At 36.5% G+C, this 19582-nt stretch overlaps 1 protein-coding gene across 1 annotated transcript; it reads left to right on the top strand.

Moving 5' to 3' along the window:
* Window positions 1–4048: 4048 nt before the first annotated feature.
* LOC140339961 (scavenger receptor cysteine-rich domain-containing protein DMBT1-like) lies at window positions 4049–16339 on the top strand. Its single transcript, XM_072424890.1, has 10 exons — window positions 4049–4820; window positions 5216–5251; window positions 7349–7384; window positions 8532–8558; window positions 8962–9273; window positions 10138–10155; window positions 11008–11146; window positions 12011–12225; window positions 14239–14446; window positions 15937–16339. The coding sequence occupies exons 1-10, from the start codon at window positions 4727–4729 to the stop codon at window positions 16337–16339; spliced, it is 1488 nt and encodes a 495-aa protein (XP_072280991.1). The 5' UTR covers window positions 4049–4726.
* The last annotated feature ends 3243 nt before the right edge of the window (window positions 16340–19582 follow it).

Below are 19582 nucleotides of genomic sequence, written 5' to 3'. Positions count from 1 at the left end.
ATTCTACTTTTTATTCTATGGATAATTAAAAATGTTATTCTTATTATGTATTTATATAGTGCAGACATATAACCTGATGCTGGATATGTGGATAGCATGCAAACAACTCCACAATTTTAGTTTACTTAGACTAGTATTTTCTATCTTTTATGAAAGTCTATTGTTATTCCAAATTATGCTGATATGTATAGAGAATATTTTTGTGTTTTTGTTATAAAGGACTGAGATGTACATTGCACTCTACTACCTACCTGAAACAATTTGCTGTGTATAGGGATATTCTATACAGGTAGTCCCCAGGTTATTTATGAGATAGGGACTGTAGATTTGCTACTAAGTTGAATTTGTATGCAAGTCGGAACAGGTACATTATTTTAATAGCTGCAATTAGGAAATATGTTTGTTTCAACATATTATTAGGCAGCATGGTGTCAGTTACTGTATAACAGTCTCACTGTGAGTTAATCACAAACAAAGCAAAACAAAAAAACCTTAACTTAAAAACTTTAACTTAAAAACAACTTTATGGAGCATAGACATTCATTAGCTTCTGGAGCGAGCTGTGATTTGATATGCAAAAAGAAACAGCTGAAGAGTTTGTCTCGGTCAATAAAAAGTTACAAGATGTTACAGATATAGATCAGTTCAGTTCTTAAGATCACCCACAACCTCAGCTGTGTTTAGCAAAATATTTCTTCAGCAAGTCATGCAAACCGCCCCTCCTCCAAGCCTCCATCCTGCACAGGGGAAAGCAGGGAAGTCCCGTTAGTATCTAGGAGTCGTCTGTATGCCGGATGTCCTAAACTCAGGAAAGACCTGTAAATGCATTCTGCTAAATTTAAAAATAACTCTAGTGAAATACACTGTTGAAGTCAAAAAGTATCCTTTTATGAATAAAGATCTAAGGTAAATGTATTAGATTAGACACCATGCAGTCATAAGGCAGTAATGGCCAAACAAGAATCAAATTCATTAATTGTCTAACGGTAACCTACCCTTTTCTCTCCTGTTACTTTGTAGGCATGAACGTTCTTGAATGTATACATTATATGTTATTTATTATAAGATAGATCATATTATTAGAAAATGAACAACCATTTTTTATACGGTTATTAAATAGGTGAGGGTTTAAACCCAAATCAGATTACTTTTTGTTGTCTGTGTACCATTGGGGAATTTTCCTTTCTTTATATTCTCTCTAAAAAGACATGCGTTCATATTCATTAGTGTCATAAAGAGCCACCAGATAATCTAGCCCTATTCTCTCCTCTCCAAATTTACTGTCCCAATTTCACTTACAAGCATAATTTGTTTTCCTATTTATTTTTGGCACATATACACATATATAGTAAAGTAAAATGAGGAAAAAAAGTCAAGGAAAAGAACCAATAACCAACATCGGAGAGTGTTAATTAAAAAGGAACATAGAAAAGGTTATTCCTACCATTCATGAAGCAAGACTGGGGGATTATTAGACAGTAAACATACCATACATGGCTGCTTGAAAGTTTAGATAATGCACTGTGTAAACTGGTATGCACATAAGATTCCCAGCAAAAAAAAAACATGGACCTGAGACCCTCTCCAAAGTGGCCTCAATCCACTCCATCTTAAACATATGGCTCAGTTTTCTCAAAAAAAAAAAAAAAGGAAAGGTAGGAGGTTGGGGCTTATCCATTTGTGTAGTATAGCTTTCTTGGCCACCACCAATAAGATATATTCGAGTTTTCTAAAGCCCCTTGTAATCTTTACCCCATGCAAATCTAATGTTTGAAAGATTGCCCACTCAGGAGACAAAGGTGGGCAATTCACCAAATGTTGTAGGACATATTGCGCCACTGTCATCCAAAAGTGTCCAATATTTTGGCAGCCTCATAACAGATTTAAATCTGCCCCAGAGACATCACATTTTAAGCAGCATTCAAGTAAAAACCCTATCTTGTTGATTTTTTCTGCTTGTGTCTCATTTGGAAAGTTTCCTTTCACTTCATGTTTCAAAGTTACAACAGAAGTAAGAACGAGGGAAGGAATTCCTTCCTTACACAGTTGTTCTCATTAAAGATGTCCTCATTGGAAGACTCCCCTCACCTGCTGACAACTCTAAAAAAATATTTGATTTTACTGACTCTTGGTATCGGAAACCATGGTCAGACAGCAATAAACACCTTAAGGGTCTCCCTGCCCTACTGTATCCAATACTAAAAAAGGTTTGCATTTAAATGAAGTAAATGTATAAATTGTGACTTATAGGTGGCTTAAAATGTATTACTATATATGTTTATTTATATTCGTTTATATTTTTTTCTCTTCAAAAAAGCCTTTTCAACACTTGCAACAGAATCTACTACTGGTATGTACAATTTGCACACATTTGCATACATGGGGTATCGACTGCGCTAGCAAATCCTAAAACAAATTTGGTCATACAAGGGTATAGCCAAATCATTTGCAGGCCACTTAGGTCCAGGGCTTCTTTAAAAACATTCTAAAGGTGGAAATATTGTTTTGTAAAATGGCTGAATAATTATTCTTTTGCATAATAATATTCATTTTATTATTTTTCTACCAAAAGCCTCCACAACATATGCAATAGAAACTACAGCAGGTATGTATTATATGCACACATTGTTTGATTGCCAATGATATATGAAATATCTCCAACTGTTCTGTTCTCCAAGAAAGCCAATGAATTATGTCATGTGTACCAATTTTGCAATATTAGCCATGAAATAATATGTGCATGTGTGTGTGTGGTTCTACTATCTTGCTAAGCTACCCAGACAAATTTGGTTGTTCAAAAGTATAGCCAGACCTATCTAATCCAGGCAATTTGAGCTTGAGCTAAACTTCAGATCAGCTAGGGGACAAAATTTTGATTTTATTGAGTTTATGTAGATAATTTCACCAATTCAATCTTGAACCTTATGTTGTTCAGAAACTACTGGTCAAATATTATTATACCCAACACTGTTTTAATTTGTAATAAGGTTGGATACCGAAATATTTTTTGAAGCCCTCGGTTAGGTATTTTGTTATACAGAGAGACCCAACTAGGCTGTGGCTAAGCAGCTGCCAGGTGATCATGACCAGCACCTTCTTCTTCTTCTTATAGACAGTTAGGGGCATATACACAATGGGCCTGATTTGGATTTGGATTTATGGATTTCCTAAAAATAATTAGCAATTTTTTAGCAATTTTTTTCAATCCTGGACCTGATCCATTTCACATTTGCTGGATCTCCTAGGTTCACTGATATGTTTATGACACAGTACGTTCTTTGAAGACCAATAGATTACCTCTCATAGAAAATAATTACCCAAAGCTTGGTAAATGTAAACTTGTTACTTGTGCCATCAAACTCCACTGCTTTTTGCAGTTCTCATCCTCAGAAGTCTACTGACCAACCATTTAACCCAACACTATTGTATTGATTGACTGTAGTATGCAAATGCAACAATATGATGTAATTTTTTTTCTAGCATCTCTACTTTCTATCCAACCGAAAACTAAGCAGGTCCTGCTATATTCTCTGTTCCCTCGCAGGGCGCCTCTATCTTCTTCCTTCTTTGTTTCCTCCTTGCAATCTTTGGCCATCTTGATTGGCCAAACCAGGATATTGGGCCTGCGTGGTAATTAATTCAGTCCCAGCAAGGGCAGGGGAAGTTGGCACTGCCAGGAATCCTGGAAACAAAATGCACAGCTCAGCTTTTTTTCATATTACATTACTTTCCTCAATTAATATTGGTGTTTTTGATATACTTCCTATGGTAAATTCAAATGACCTTATATTCTGAAATGTATTTATTACTAACTTATTTGTTGGGCTGTTTGAATTAAAATAGCATATTACAAAGGTCAGGCTGTTCTTCAATAAGGTAGTCAATGGCACATGGATCATTAAGATAGGAATACAATGGCATTTGGGTATAATATCTTCTTGCCTCTCTACCCTTTGGCGATCTTGATTGGCAGGCCCACGATGCCAATCAAGTGTAACTTTAGTTCTGCTTTAAAGTGTATGTGTAGGCAAACCCTTTGTGATTTAGTTCTACATAGGACAAGATAAGGATAAAAACACCCTATCTTTTCCTTCACTTACCCTCTCATAATTACAAGAAAAAGTAGAGATTGTGCTTTATATATTGGCTGAAAAATTATTAATATATATATATATATATATATATATATAATCATTGTAACATTGCAACATATGCAACAGAATCTACTGCTAATATGTTCAATTTGCACACAATATCATTTATTGACATTTGGTTCAAACTATAAAGTTTTGCCCACTTTATACCTAGCTGCTTTTCTCACAGATAGCTGAAGAATTATTTCATGTGTGCCAATATTGCAATAGTATCCATGAAATCATAAGTATTATGCATTGTTTTCCTGTAACCTGTAAATACACTTTCATCAGTGGAGCTGGGTAATCCAGCAAACCTGGAATGGATTTGCTAAAAGTAATTTGCTATTTGTTAGCAAATGTTTTCAATCCCGGACCAGATCCATTCCAGATTGGCTGGATCACCCAGCTTCACTGATAAAAGTGTATTCCCTCCAGTCTTAGAGAACTTATATAACTTAATAAATCAGGGCCACTATCTGCATGGAGTTTGCAGGTTCTCCACGTGTTTGTGTGGGTTTCCTCCCACATTCCAAAAACATGCAGGTAAGTTAATTGGCCTGCCCCAAATTTGACCTCTGTGTTAATGACAAATGATTGAGGTAGGGACATTAGATTGTGAGACTGTTTATATTCGTTTTTTTCTAGTAAAAACCTCCTCAAAAAATGTAATGGAAAGTACAACAGGTATGTACAAAAATTGAATTTGCCTTTAAACTATGTAAAGTTCTATACTAAAGTTCTAAAGTTCCTATTTTAACAGTTCCCAACATTCCTCAAGACACAGAAAAATCATGCATGTTGTGCTTCGAAAAAGCAGTGCACAGGAATGCATGGCAATGCATTACTGTATGTTGTCATGTGTTACATTGCAGTTGGGTAGTGGGGTGCATTTGGGGTAGTAATAAGAATAAATGGTAAGACAGCAAACAAATGCAACAGTCTTAGTTTCATGGCCACTTTGAATTCATTTTAAGTCTACTAAATACATTTAGCTTAATTTTACTAACTACCACAAACTATACCAATGTCTAAATCGAAAAAGTTCACAGCATTAACTAACTCAAATTTTCATTCTGCAGCTCAGACTACAACAGTAAACAATAAATATACCACTAGTAAGTATGATTGCCTTTTATTTAATTTTTCATGTCTTCTTTGGTGATCCTGCCAGTTCCCCTAGATTTCCTTTTAGAAGCAGATTTATGATGACATGGTCAGTGTGTGTCCTTGGGATTCAGCCCTAATATATAACGCTAATGCATCGTCTGCCTTTATTTCATGTATTCCAATCTTGTCAAACCAAGTCCAACCTTGTACCTGCTCAGCATCGCTGTGTGGCTCACACAAGGGTCAAGGTGCTAAAATGCAACAGAAACAGTTTAGTATTGTAGATAGATACCTGGTATACACACTGATAAAAGTAATAGATGAATGGGAGATGTATACTGTTACATTGTGTCAAAAAAAAAAAATAGTTTCCTAATGAAGATTTGTGCTGTTGGGTGTATAGTGAGGACTCAGTTGACCACTTTTCATGCCTGGGAATTGCTTTATTGGCGAAGCAAAATGTTTTGTTCTCTATTTGGATTTTTTTTTATTTTGATGGGAATATATATATATATATATATATATATAGATACAAATACACAATGTACGTTTTTTTAGGCAAATTTGAACAAATTTTGTTTTATGAATATTGAAAGTTAGCTGTGGTGCATTTAGCTAAATAATGTCAAATACTATTATTATTCTTTATATTATATTTCCTGCTTTAATATGTTGAAATATGTGATGCTTTTACTGTGTTCATGAAATGTGATAGCTTTTATTTAATCAAGTTTTATGCTTGTATTTTATTGATCAAGAAGACCATAAGAGAAATACAAATTCTCCGGCTGGTACATGCGGCTCCCTTGCATGGATTTCATTTGTGTATTTAGCTGTTTGACTGAAGTAAAACATTTTTTTAAAAGGTCACAAACATGCAAAGGGTATCAATACAGAAACTGATATGGTAGAAAAGAGCTGTATATATAACAATTTATCCATTACTAAAATCTTCTGCCAGAATAATTGAAATCCTCGATTTATTACCACTCCATAATGAAGCTCATAGATTGATTACACATCACATAAAAGTACAAACAAGTACAAAAGAATTTGGAAAAGTACCACATTTCTACACACAACTCAAGTGCCAGTCAGAAATACAGTAATGTGCTCAGCTCCCTCCTCTGTGCCAAGCTGATTTACAGCATAGCTTTCTAAATGTAGTACATGCACATGTGGTATGGGTTTACAATAGGTTAAAGTTTTCCAGAACTGGATAGAATAAACTATCATGGTAAAACCTGGATGATCCAGCAAACCTGCAATGGAATTCTTAAAATTGATTTGCTATTGGGTGGCAATTGTTTTCAATCCTGGACCAGATCCATTCTTGTTTGGGTCACTCAGGTTCTCCCATGATGGACTAGACTAGGAAATCTGTAATATATCAAGCCCAGGGTGTCCAATCATAAGTCTTTTAAAATAAGGTATAACATTTTAAGAAGTTAAAGATAAAACAATGATTTTGCCATATTACCCATATTATCCATGATATAGTTACCAGCCTTTATCCACTATAGCTGTGCACTGTGTTTCTAAAAGCTCCAAAAATTGCTAATCAAGTAGGAACACTGTGTTAGAGATATGGTGTGCTAGCCTTAGTTTTCAAGTTGCTTCTTCAATTCCAGAGTTCAGAACTAAAGGATACTGAAGAACTTGGATGAATCAAATCTACTAAACATGGCTTAATCTTATTACCAAAGGTTGACAATCAAAAATCTGGCAACCTCTGGACCTGAGGTGTGCCAGATTTTCGATAATTCCAGATTTTCTAAAAGTTATACTTACCTCCACACATAGGCCAGCCTTCCTCTCGCTGCACCCGCGGACATCTGCCAAGTTCCAGGGAGCAGGCAGCAGGGACATCAATGTGTATTCAGTGTAGCAAGCAAGACCTAACAGTTGTTTCTGCAGAACAGCGCCATCAATACATTAGTGGCCAAACAGTGTAATGCAGTCCCTGTATTGAAAATGCAATCTGAAATTCATGCCGGGAAACTGAAGGACCCAGATAATCGATAGCCGGATTTTCGATTGTCAACCTATACTACAAGATTACAAATGTACATTTCACAGACATATGTCATGTTTTCCTCTTGCAGGACAGACTACAATAGTAAATAATGAATATACCACTGGTAAGTATGATGGCTTTTTATTTAAATTTTCATATTTTCCATGGTAATTCTACCAGTTCCACGTTCCATGTTGCATGCACACCTTTTGCTCTTGGAATTCAGCTCTGAGGTACAGGATCCTGTACTAATGCATGGTTTGTCTGTATTTCTTGTACTTTGATCTTGTACCAAGTCCCTGCTCAGCATATCTGTGTGGTTTACACAGGGACCAGCTGCTGGAATGCAGCTTAGAAATGTAGATATCTGGTGCATGTAGGCTGATTTCCATGCATTACCACCACATTGGGGTGAGAGAAGAAGATGCTAAATGCATAATAAAAAATGTAAAAAGTGTTTTTTTCCTTTTAAGCTAAATAGTGTCAGTTTTCAAATCTATTCAAACATACTTAATGTAATATACATATTATTTCCTGCTTTAAACAAACATGTTATCATGAACTAACAAGTACACTGCCCTGATTTCTTTTATGTCTTCAACTTCTGTTTATTTAGTATTTTATTTCAACCCTCTTAACCAAAAATGGACTATATGGTCTCTATTCCCCTTAACCTTGATAGGTAAAAGAGGCAAATAGTCTGACCCCACTTAAAGAATAATAGTGCTAGGTAACAATTTGCCATGAATGTGCTAAGACCCCAGATTTTGACCTTGCTCATAGGTCTTTCTTCATAATGGCACAGTAGCTATTTAACTGGCAAAAATTATCAGCATCTAATTTTTTCACCCAGCCAGTTAAGGATTATGTTAGGATCCACTTCTCGCATTCTTCAGCAGGTACCTAAAATTTATATTTGCAGAAAGCAATAGGTATGCGGAAAGCAGAACTGGGAACCATATTCCTGTAGCACAAGCTACTTTAGTTTTACCTTCCAACAACTCAGGATACTCATTAGGGACTCTGATAGGGAGGAGGTAAGGAAGTGGGGACTGGCAAACATATCATGTTGGGGAAGTAATGGGCTGTAAGAAGACACTACCACTTTGCCCTAGATGGATAAAATTACAGGCTTGACATGTTGAGGAAAAGTGGAGTGGAGTACACACAAGTAAAATATTTTGAAAATATTTGAGCCTTGGATTGTTGGAGGCATTTATTTTACCATATACAGCATTTTTCTAAAATGGCCAATATGTTTACCTATCCAGGTGATGATTTGGGAAAACAAGTACCTGGTAAGTACATACCAAACAAAATAGTAATATTTAGACTTTTGGTTGTACTCCCCCACTGAATTCATTTTACTGTAAAAGGTTTAATGATTAGAGATCATGTAATTTCTATCTATCTATCTATCTATCTATCTATCTATCTATCTATCTATCTATCTTTTTATCTATCTATCTATCTATCCTGTTTATGCTTATATTATTTTTAACATACTTGCTGAGCCTGTACTTGGTATGTAGGTCAAGACTACATAATACCAATCTAATTTGAGAAAAACAAATAAAAGCTGAATTTCTCTCGTTATGAATTATGATCATTTATTAGGTGTACAAAATTTTTGTTTAGAAAGGCATTTACAATTCCATTTACATTACCTTTAGCCACACTTACGTGTTTTCGTTGTCCTAGAATTTACTCTAAGGCTGGTTAACGGCAAAAACCGATGTGTTGGTCGTGTGGAAATCTTCTATGAAGGAGAATGGGGGACGGTGTGTGATGATGGTTGGGATATAACAGATACTCAGGTTGTATGCCGGCAGTTAGGTTGTGGTCATGCAATTTCATCTTTTGGAAGTGCCTACTTTGGCCAAGGAACAGGCCCTATTATTTTGGATGATGTGAATTGCAGAGGAAATGAACCCGCCTTATGGAAATGCCAACATTCAGGACTGAAACAGCACAATTGTAACCATAATGAGGATGCTGGAGTCAACTGTTCAGGTACTTTCTATTGGCTTATATATGTATATGTATACCCAATTCATTCTGCATATGTAATAAAAGACATTATTTTGTTACCTATAAAATTACACAGGCCTGCAAAATTGTAAAATTCAATTGTCTTCAATAATTTAACTGTTGAATATGTTTTTGGGGCACTGAATTAAAAAATTATTCATTCATTTTTTCCTACCATGTAAGATGTAAAATCTCGAAAAAAAAAAAATGCTACTAGAGACAATGCAACTCCCACGCATGTCATCCAATGGCCGAAGAAAATCACTGGATATATTTTTTCTTATCTGTTTAGTTTTGGATATGTTCAAAAAGATTTTGGACCTCTGAGAGGGGAACATTGATCTGCAGGATAGACAGATGCAGTCAGATTGCCATACAAGTGCTGCTGTTCCTTTCTAAAAAATGTAACAATGGCTGCCATATTTGTTTTAGCAAATGTTTCCTTTACATAACGGGAAATGTTTTCCCTCCTCTTATGGGTTTACTGAACAGTGTAGCAAAAAATGTTCTTGGATTATATATCAGTCTATGTTGGTATGCATTGTACATGCATAAGATGGACTTTTAGAGTTATGGGTGAATTTGTTTCCATTGGCATTTTGAAAATAAACACCATTCAAAATACAATATATATGACGAAGAAGTAGAGGGAGTCAGGGAACAAAGGGAAAACAACCAGTGGGGTACCTGGGTGGACTTTAATAATTAAAGATGCCTTGGTGATTTTAAAGATTTTCTTTTATTATTTGTTTACACTATATGGTACTAAAGCATCAAGAAAATCTGTAACTAAATATGTAAAATTTATCTCATATTAATGTTTTTTTTCTGGTTACATTTCTGCAGGTTCAGCATATCCTATAGGTAAGTACTGTTTATATACAGCCTACTAAAAACATTTAATTAAAGATCTGAACAACATAATGTGTCACGTCATGATGACATAACCCTGCAGGGTCAGATGTGCGTTTGGAGAGTGGGCAGGTTGTGTCCAGAGACACAACCCCGCCCATTTCCCCGAGTCTGGGATTTGTATAGGGACCCCTCAGTGGGGTCCTTTTCGGGCTGGCACTGGCCAGAGCTGCGGACCGCTGAGAGAGTTCACTGGCCGGATTTAAAAGCCTAATGGGATGTATATGCCCCCCAGGCTGTAGTTTGCCCATGCCTGTGCTGGACCAGAATCATTGACAAGTCTTTAAATTCATTGACTGCTTTAAATGGAAAGTAAAGCACTTTTTTGTAAGTACATATCTTTTTTATATATTTTGTATGCATGCCTTACCTTAAATGGGAATTTACAATTTTCTCTTGAGTGTAGACTGTGTACATTGTGTACTTTACTAAAGGCTACTGTATTCATGCCACTCCCCATTGAAGGCTATTGCATCTAAGTGTTTCTGCAATTAATGCTACCAGACCTGTGCACCTCTTTATTTCTATACACCTGGTGTATTATTATTATTGTTATTATTATAGGATAAACATTTCTGCAAACTACTCACTGCACCTGATCCATACTCTTGCAGTTGCTGTTACTGCACCTAACGGGAACTCTTGCATGTTCTTCCAAAGCACACTCTTGCACTAACTGCCACTGCATTTGACTCACACTTCTGTAAATAGCAGGTGGACATTTTAGTAGTTACATCACAAGTTTGATTATATAGATGAAATAATCACCAGTTATAAATGATTACTATTATTATTATGTTACAGTAAAGTGTGGTGGAATTCTGACCAATCCTCAAGGTCACATCCATAAGAAATTTGGGGTCACCTTTCCATCTGATTCCTGTGTTTGGTATATTAGTGTTGCTAATAATAATATAATCCATCTGTCTTTCAACCAATTCTTGTAAGTATTAAACACATTATTATTCTCATATACTGTATCTGTAATGCCAAATACCATGACATTGTTCTCATAACTTAAATATGGATCATTTCATGTAAACACCTGTTTGCCAAAGTTTAGGCAGGGGCAGAGACATTTAATGCAGATCAGGATTATTTAATGACACCTTCTTAAGTTGCACTGTGTGGCCCATTATTTTTGTTTGGGCCGTCAACATGTAGCCATGGACCAAATTGCATACTTGCCTTTTTTTTTTAGAGCACAGCAAGGCAACATTTTATTTTTTTTATTTTTGTTTTATATGTCGTGTTTATGTACTCACTGAATATGCATAGCACAAAGCTGCCTTGAATTTTAAGGATAAAAAGCCATTTCTGTTGTTTGAAGGATAAAGGAATCATAGAATAGTTTTTCAAAAAAGTAGAGCAGTCCTTAGGTACAGTCAATTGTCTATGCCTTAGCCAAGATGATGTCATCTCCTACAAGCAGGAGGAATTATTTTCTCGTTATTCATTTCTCCAATGATCCCACTTTTTCATAAAAGTGTTTAACTTTGCGACGCTGGTAAAGCAAATGTGTCCTGATAGAAATATAAGCTTATCATTGAACAGAAGATGAAAAGCCCTGATTGGTACCTCATTACAGACTTTATTTAAAGCCCAAACAAATTTGCCCCAGTATAGCCAATAATAGGTATCAATGTCACCAGTCACATATAGAAGAGGAAAAACCTTGCACTGCTGAGGGCTTGGGATCCAGCAAATCCAAGTTGGGCTTTTCTATTGATGTTGTTTATGATCATCAATTATATTTGTTTAATGTTATATACATTTGTTATGATTTATCTCATCATTTATGGTTTAGAAAGAGGAATTCACAGTCATGCCAAGTGTCCTCTGTGTCAGTTTATGATGGCACTCCACGTGGATCAGCCTTGCTTGGGAATCTGTGTGAAACAAACACTCGGAGTTTTATTTCCTCATCCAACAGCATAAGTATTGTGTATTCCAGTAATACTGCAGGTCAAGATTTGGAATTCTTTGCCACATATGACTCCGTCATCTCTAATAAGAATAATGGTACCTTAAAAGTTAAACCCTAAATGCCATGTAAAAAAAAATGTGAATCATATCTGTAAATGGTCAAATGATGGTTCAAGGGGTTATTTGTAAATCAGTGAATCTGACATTCATTGAAACATTCTCTGGTGAACAATCTTTCAGTTCTATGTGTTTAAATGTCGGTATTTGATTGTCCGGGGAATGTTTTAGTAAATGTCAAATTAACTGTTTAATAAACAGACTCCTAAGAATAATGTTTTCTAATTAACATATTTTAAAAGATCTGTACTGTCATTTGCTCTGTAAACTCCTTCAGTATGACACCTTCATGCCTTTTCTGTACTGTGATCTGAACCGTACACTCCTCTAGTGTTGCTCCATCCCCCATCAATATGTAATTGCACCTGCATTATATCACTCCTCCAGTGGGGTACATGCCCCCATTGCTTCTGTTTTAGTATTCATGCTGTCCATCTCCATCATGGTGGCTTCTTCATCCTTAGCTCTATACTATCATCTATACTGAATCAATCCTTCAGTGTGGCTTCTGTGGTTCTGTCCTGTTATCTGCACTCCACCATTCCTCCTTTGTGATTCCTTCATCCTTGGCTCTGTACTTTGATCCTTAGGGCCTGATTTATTAAAGTTCACCAAGGCTGGAGAGGATACACTTTCATCAGTGAAGGTGGGTGATCCAGCAAACCTGGAATGGATTTCCTAAAAGCCATTAGCTATTTGATAGCAAATGTTTTCAATCCTGGACCAGATCCACTCCAGGGTTGCTGGATCACCCAGCTTCACTGATGAAAGTGTATTCTCTCCAGCCTTGGTGAACTTTAATAAATCAGGGCCTTAGTGTACCATTCCTCCACTTTGGCTCATTTACAGCTGACTTTGTACTGTTATCTACACCAGCAGTTGCCGTGGCTCTGGCCGGTGTCAGGAGAGGGACCCCACTGTGGGGGTGCATCGGGAAGAGCTGCAGACCATGTTTCTCGTATGGATCGCAGGCTCAGTGCGGTGGGCGGGGTGTGTTAGACCTACGATGGGAGAGTGGGCATCATGACGCCACTCTGGGGAAAGCTTCTTACCCTTTAAGTTACTCACGGCTCCCCACGCATGCACGGTCTGGAGTCTGTGAAATTAGTGGTCCATGACGTCCAAAATGTTGCTCCTTCACCACTGGCTCTGTAGTGTAATTTGCACTTTACCACTCCTTCTCCCTCCTTTGTTTTCCTCCAAAAATGCCCCCCAAAATCCCTTTGGCAAGTTTTAAAAGAAATATAGGGTTAAATAGACTGGAGAGTGTGGGGCTATTTAAATGTATGAATACTAAAAAGCCTAGGGATACTCCATACCAGAAAGTTTTCTTTTCTCAGTACCTGCTAAGTTTGCTTTCTGTATAGACACCTTTCTATGTATTAGAAAGTTGTTGTAATCAGAGTGTGTATATATAGACAAAAATGTAGTTTTTGGATAGAGTAGGGAATGATTAGAGCCAGGTGTCAGGTGCTTAATGTTTGTGTCCCTGCTAGTTTGGTTCAGCTTCTGTATATGTCCTTGTGACCATTTTTTCATGGGACTGGTGATTAATCGCTTGAGTCCTGTGTTCTGTGAGTAATGGAAGAGGTCACATGTACTACAAAATCAAGTAGTTTCATAGGCTCCAAAAAAAGAAAGGGGCATTGGGGGAATCCCTGGAATGGTAAGTAGTGGGTGGAGGGGCCACTGGAAGTACTGCCCCTTAGTGTAAGTGCAAGCCCACCTATTAAACTTTAAAATGCCAGGAACTTAAGTGTGTAGAAAGAAACCTGCACAGGATGTAAGGGTAGGATAGTGTGTGGCTTAATTCTAGAGAAAAAATGGAGGAAAAGCATTAGGATTCAATGAATTCTACAGGGACAGGGGAATGTAGATTTGTAGACTAAATTGTAGATTAACATAGGTTCTTGTATTTTTTCTATACCTATTCTTTTTATTTATTTATTTTTATTGGGATTTTTTAAAATTCTTTTCTTCTCTTTTGTACAGTAACGGTATCATGTCATTCAAATTACATGCATGTACGGGTATCTCTTGGATATCTTAATTCTCTGGGATATTCTGAAAGGGACATTTTTCTTAAGGATCCCCAATGCCGTCCTACCATTGTATCGGGCTATCTGGAGTTTCATATCCCTTATCAGCAATGTTTAACAGTCAAAAAGGTAGCACGTTTAAAATGTTGTATCTGCATCCTGTATGTAAGATGAGGCCTTATATAGTAGATCTAATGGGAAGATTTGTATAAGAAATAATGACAACTCTGTTGGACTTGCCCTGTTCAGAAAAGTGCCAAGTAGCTAACACCATATAACAGTGGTTTTACTATTATCACAGAATTTTTAAAGTTGGGATCAGCAAAATAGCCACAGATTGCCAGGTAGCAGTTACTACGTTTATAGTGATGAATACTGTGGGCCCCAAGGAAGATAAATGGTGTTTGTTGCTGGTTGCTACTTTTGCCACAGTCATCACTTTTCAAAAGTGAGCATTGTGGGAGAAATTGAAAAGAATGGGTCAAGCACCCCACTATTAGTGATAAGGTATAATAATAAGTAAGTTGAGTTTCAGAACAGCCCTTAACAGAACTATGTTAATTACAGTGTTTTGATCAATGTACTGATTGCCACTGTTTGCAATTGTCAATACCACCTTTAACAACTACCAGCTAATGGCAATGCTTCACTCTGTGTGCATTACAAATGGACGGGGGAATTATAATATACTGTATATAGCAGGCAGTGTAAACATTGGCTGGTAGTTTTTAAAGGTGGTATTGCCCCTAAACATCATCACCCAACTGCGACACCCTTATATTTAGCTTAGAAACTGGTTCCCATTGAAGACCATTCTAAAGGTTCACTAAATGGGTCAATGAACTTCAATAAGCATCAAATTGTATCCAGGCATGTTTACATGATCTGTAGATACAGGTATTAAATAATGATTTTCTGATACCTGAAAATTATATCATGAGATTCACTATCATAAAAAGATAGATATGGGCTGTGTTAAAATGTATCTAAACTCAAATCTTTTTTTTCCAAGTTTTGGATAATGTATGTAAGGTTCAGAACTTTCACCAGGTTTTCACTGCAGTCCTAGCTGCCACCTGTCTGTTCATCTAGGTGACCCTTGTCATTAGAACATTGGGTCTGATTTAATAAAGCTCTCCAAGGCGGCTAACAAATAGCAAATTAATTTTATAAATGCATTCCATATTTGCTGGATCACCCAGATTTACTGATGAAAGTGTATCTTCTCCAGTCTTGCAGAGCTTTAATAAATGAGGCCCAGTGAGTCAAAACCTCATCTAACCCCTTTTTTGATAACCTAAGCCTGATATTGCATGTTTCTCTTTGGGGAGTGGAAATTGTTGATCTAGCACTGATGTCTGGCTAACATTACTCACCAACATTCTGAAATCGGGGTTTATGTATTGCTGAACCACCAGTTGGTAGCATCATCATGATAGCCCCCTTGACATGTCAACCATACACCAGAACCCCCCCCCCCCCCCCCCCTAGTAATAGAGAAGACTTGGTAATCATTGCATCACAATTTGGGCTTTAAGTTAATGTTTTTAATGTAATGCAACAATTAGAGTACATTAGGGGGGTAAAACATGAGCGAGAGTGTATCTATGACCATAATAATTATATACCATTTCAATATTTATTTTTCTAGTTTGAAAATGACTGTTGATCGGTTGATGATCAGTTACTCCAACACCTTGTCTACCAACACAGAGGACTTCACAGTGATTTACAGGAAAAAATTAAATCTATCTGTGAAATGTCGGCTGTATCAAGACACCGTAGTGGAAGGGATGTACTATGCTGATGATACACTTAGGAACTCGGTACTGCAGTATGGCCTGTATTCTGCCAACCTGACGTTCTTCCAGACATCAAATTTTAGAGAACCAGTGATCAGCTACCCATACTATGTGAAGCTCAACCAGCAATTGTTCCTGCAAGCTTCCATAATCACTGATGATCCCGAATTGGAACTTTTTGTAGATACTTGTGTTGCATCTCCTGAGTTTAACTTTACTGGAAATGTTTACTATATTGTGTACAAAGGGTAATTTATCATATTCTAATTATTCTTATTCTTTATGTTTCAAAGAAGTTATTTCCAAACCTGTTTTATTTTTTCTTCCTTCCCTAATAGTAATTATAGGTAGTCCCCAGGTCACATACGAGATAGGGACTGTTCTTAAGTTGAATTTGTATGTAAGTTTGTATGTAAGAGGTTGCAGAAAAGCAAAATACTTCTTCTGCAAATCATGCAAACCGCCCCCCTCCCCCCATCAAGCCTCCATCCTTCACACGAACGGGCAGGGAAGCCCTATTCGTATCTAGGAGTCGTCTGCATGTTGGATGTCCTTAATTCGGGGACTACCTGTACTTGAAATAACATCTGGGTTTCACTAACCTTCTAACTATTATAATTGAATACTTATGAGCTGTGTTGATTATTATAGATAGACTTCGTTTTTTTACACTACAGTAGAGCTAAAATATTTAAAACATGGCTGTGCCAAGAAGAAGCACCTTTTATGTTGCTTCATAAGAATGGTAAAATACCATCTTTTGTAAATAAGTGGTAAAGATCTGCACTATGAAGCGGTGTTCAGACATAAGGCCTAAGAAACACATGCAGTTAGATTAATTGGGTACCCCAGACACTGGCCTTGGCACATGTGGAAAAATAGGCAGTATAACAAAAGTGCAGTGTAGCTGCCAGCTGCTGAGTGCAATATGGATACCTGAAACTAATGATAAAAGAATAAAAACAAATTATGATTATGATCAGATTTTATTGTAGTATTCCAAGGAGATCAGAATAGAACTAATATGTTTACACACCAGGGTCTCTTAAAGCACAAAGCCCCAGAATATAATTGTAATATATTGCCACTTACCAGTGCTAAGATGTGGTGGCTGTGTTATTTTTCATTTGGTATTTATTTTAACCTGGTGATCCTACTAGTAACACATTTCCTGTCCCAGGGAAATACCAGTATAATTATAACAACTCTATACACACTGTACTGTATTTAGGACCAGCATTGTCACCCTGGGCTTCTATTCATGAATTTTAGGACACCTCTCGTTTCTCTGCTCCATTACATAAAGGGGAGATGTTTTGTAGTTTACAAAGGTGAACTTGCATCAGTGAGTGCATAACAAGCTCAATGATTTTATAGCAGAATTAACAGGCAATTCTGTATTTATCAAACAGATATAACAAAACTCTGTTACAAGAAACCAGTGAAAGAGGAGCAAATGGAAAAACTTAATATTTGGACTTGTAGTGTATTGTATATGTCTTTAGGTGCACATTGTCCCATGCAATCTTAATTTGATTTATTGTTTTTTTATCAAGTATATTTAACAAAAGGACAGTAAAAGACTGCATTTATTTTTCTGATATTCTTTTATATTGATTTATTTTTCTTTTACATTTCAGGTGCAGCAGAGTTCCTGATTATAGAATATATACAGCCCCCATAAATAGCATGGTCCGCTTTGGATTCAGTGCCTTCAGCTTCCTAAAAAAACATTCCAGTATTTACATTCAGTGTACATTGACTGTGTGTCCCAGGGGCAGCCAAAGCTCACATTGCAGTCAGGACTGTGTGCCAAGACGTAAGAGAGCTGCCGCACCTCACCACCACCACCACCAGCACCAACACGAGAAGGTACATGTCGTTGTTGGACCTGTTCTTCTAAAAAAATGAGTAGATGGCTAGTTCCTGAAAATGAAAAGCTGCAAAATTTAGAGCTTAACTTATTTACATTTAATTGATCTATTTTAGTTTTAATCTGGTAAAGAGAATGATGTAGTTTCTTGTTTGTTTCACGCATATCTAATAAATCAAATAATAAATGCACAATAAGAAAAAGATTTCTATCATTGTATACTTTTTCTTTTGCATTACAGGATATTCACTTAAAATAAACTTTAACATGAATAATGCACTGTGAAAAGTTTAGTGGTAACATATAAAAATAAAGTTGTGTAATTTAATTTTTTTATTATTATAATTAGGCTCACTTGCCATACTGTATCTATAGAAAGTTTCTTAGGACAGAAAACCTTTCCTTACCACCATATTTTATGGGTAAAGTGTTTGGTAGTGCAGAATTTGGTACAGCTGATAAAAGAGTTTGAAAGAGTGCACAGAACACAGGGCAGTACTGGATTTTTTTGTAGCATCAATATTATTCTTAAAATGGACCTATCGCCACATGTTTTACATTATATAAAAGGGTGGCTAAAAACTTTTTTTTTAATTTTCTGGGAGGACCCTTTTTCCTTACATCTTCAAAACCAAGGCAGTAAAGACTGTATGGGTAGCCCACAGCTTCCTGGGATAAATACATCCCAAATCTCAGTGTGCTGCTTCTTTTGCCCATGCTCAAGATCATAAGGGGCTTTCCAGGAATGCAAAAAAAAGTGCCGATCTTATACATGCGCAGTGAGATCGGCACAATTTTTTACATTTTCAGGAGGGTCACCCAGTCTTGTGCCTGCTTTCACAGTGTGAGATTGGATGACATGGAGAAGAACCCAGAAGTAGTGAAAAGAAGATGGTGGCACCCGCTGTCCAGTCAGTGCCACTGGACTTGGATTGCAGAGGAAAAATGGACTTAATTGAAGCAAATAGAAGTTGATTGTTAAAGATACAAAGACATTATTATTATTATTACATTATTATTTTGCTCATTCTAGGACAGTGTTAGTAGATAGCGCAACTAATGTACACATACCTAGTCATGCCCACTTGATGTCCTACTCTTGGCAAAATCCCCTTCTGTTTAAAGAGGACCTCATGAGTAGAAGGATCCTTTTCTTTAAAGGGAGAAAACAAAATGCTGACACTCTTTTTTCCCCATCTACATCACCCAATCTCGCACCCTGAGATACCACTGGAAACCAGAAAAAAAAAACTCCTGATGGATCGACAGATCTGCGGGATTAAATGTAAGTGTGATTTTTTCATTTTTAGTTTATTTATGCTTATAGCTACATTGTTTCGAAACATAGAAAGTAGTTATTTAATTCAGGCCTGGTGATTGACCCTCAAACATCAATACATAGTAGAGGTCACATGTTCTGTTAACAAGGGATCTCACAGGGCTCAGATATGGCAAAGAGGTCTTCCTGGGGGAAAAATAATTAAACTTTTCTTTTTCATTTGGCCCTCAGATTCAGCTGAGTTTGTTCTACAGATAACTGAAGGATGAAATTTAGGTTTATACTAAATATATAGATACAAATTCATAATCAAGAAATATTATATTATATTAAAATATGAAAA

This window comes from Pyxicephalus adspersus, chromosome 10, assembly GCF_032062135.1.
Source record: "Pyxicephalus adspersus chromosome 10, UCB_Pads_2.0, whole genome shotgun sequence".
Taxonomy (NCBI): domain Eukaryota; kingdom Metazoa; phylum Chordata; class Amphibia; order Anura; family Pyxicephalidae; genus Pyxicephalus; species Pyxicephalus adspersus.
Note: the sequence above shows the minus strand (reverse complement) of the source record. Positions and strands in the feature narration are given on the sequence as shown.

Bases quoted from the DNA above. Each gene is read 5' to 3' on its own strand.
- LOC140339961 (XM_072424890.1), top strand. From the start codon at position 4,727: ATGATTGAGGTAGGGACATTAGATTGTGAGACTGTTTATATTCGTTTT. The intron at 7,385-8,531 runs GTAAGTATGATG...TTACCTATCCAG, and splicing joins AAATAATGAATATACCACTG to GTGATGATTTGGGAAAACAA. The intron at 11,147-12,010 runs GTAAGTATTAAA...TTTATGGTTTAG, and splicing joins CTGTCTTTCAACCAATTCTT to AAAGAGGAATTCACAGTCAT.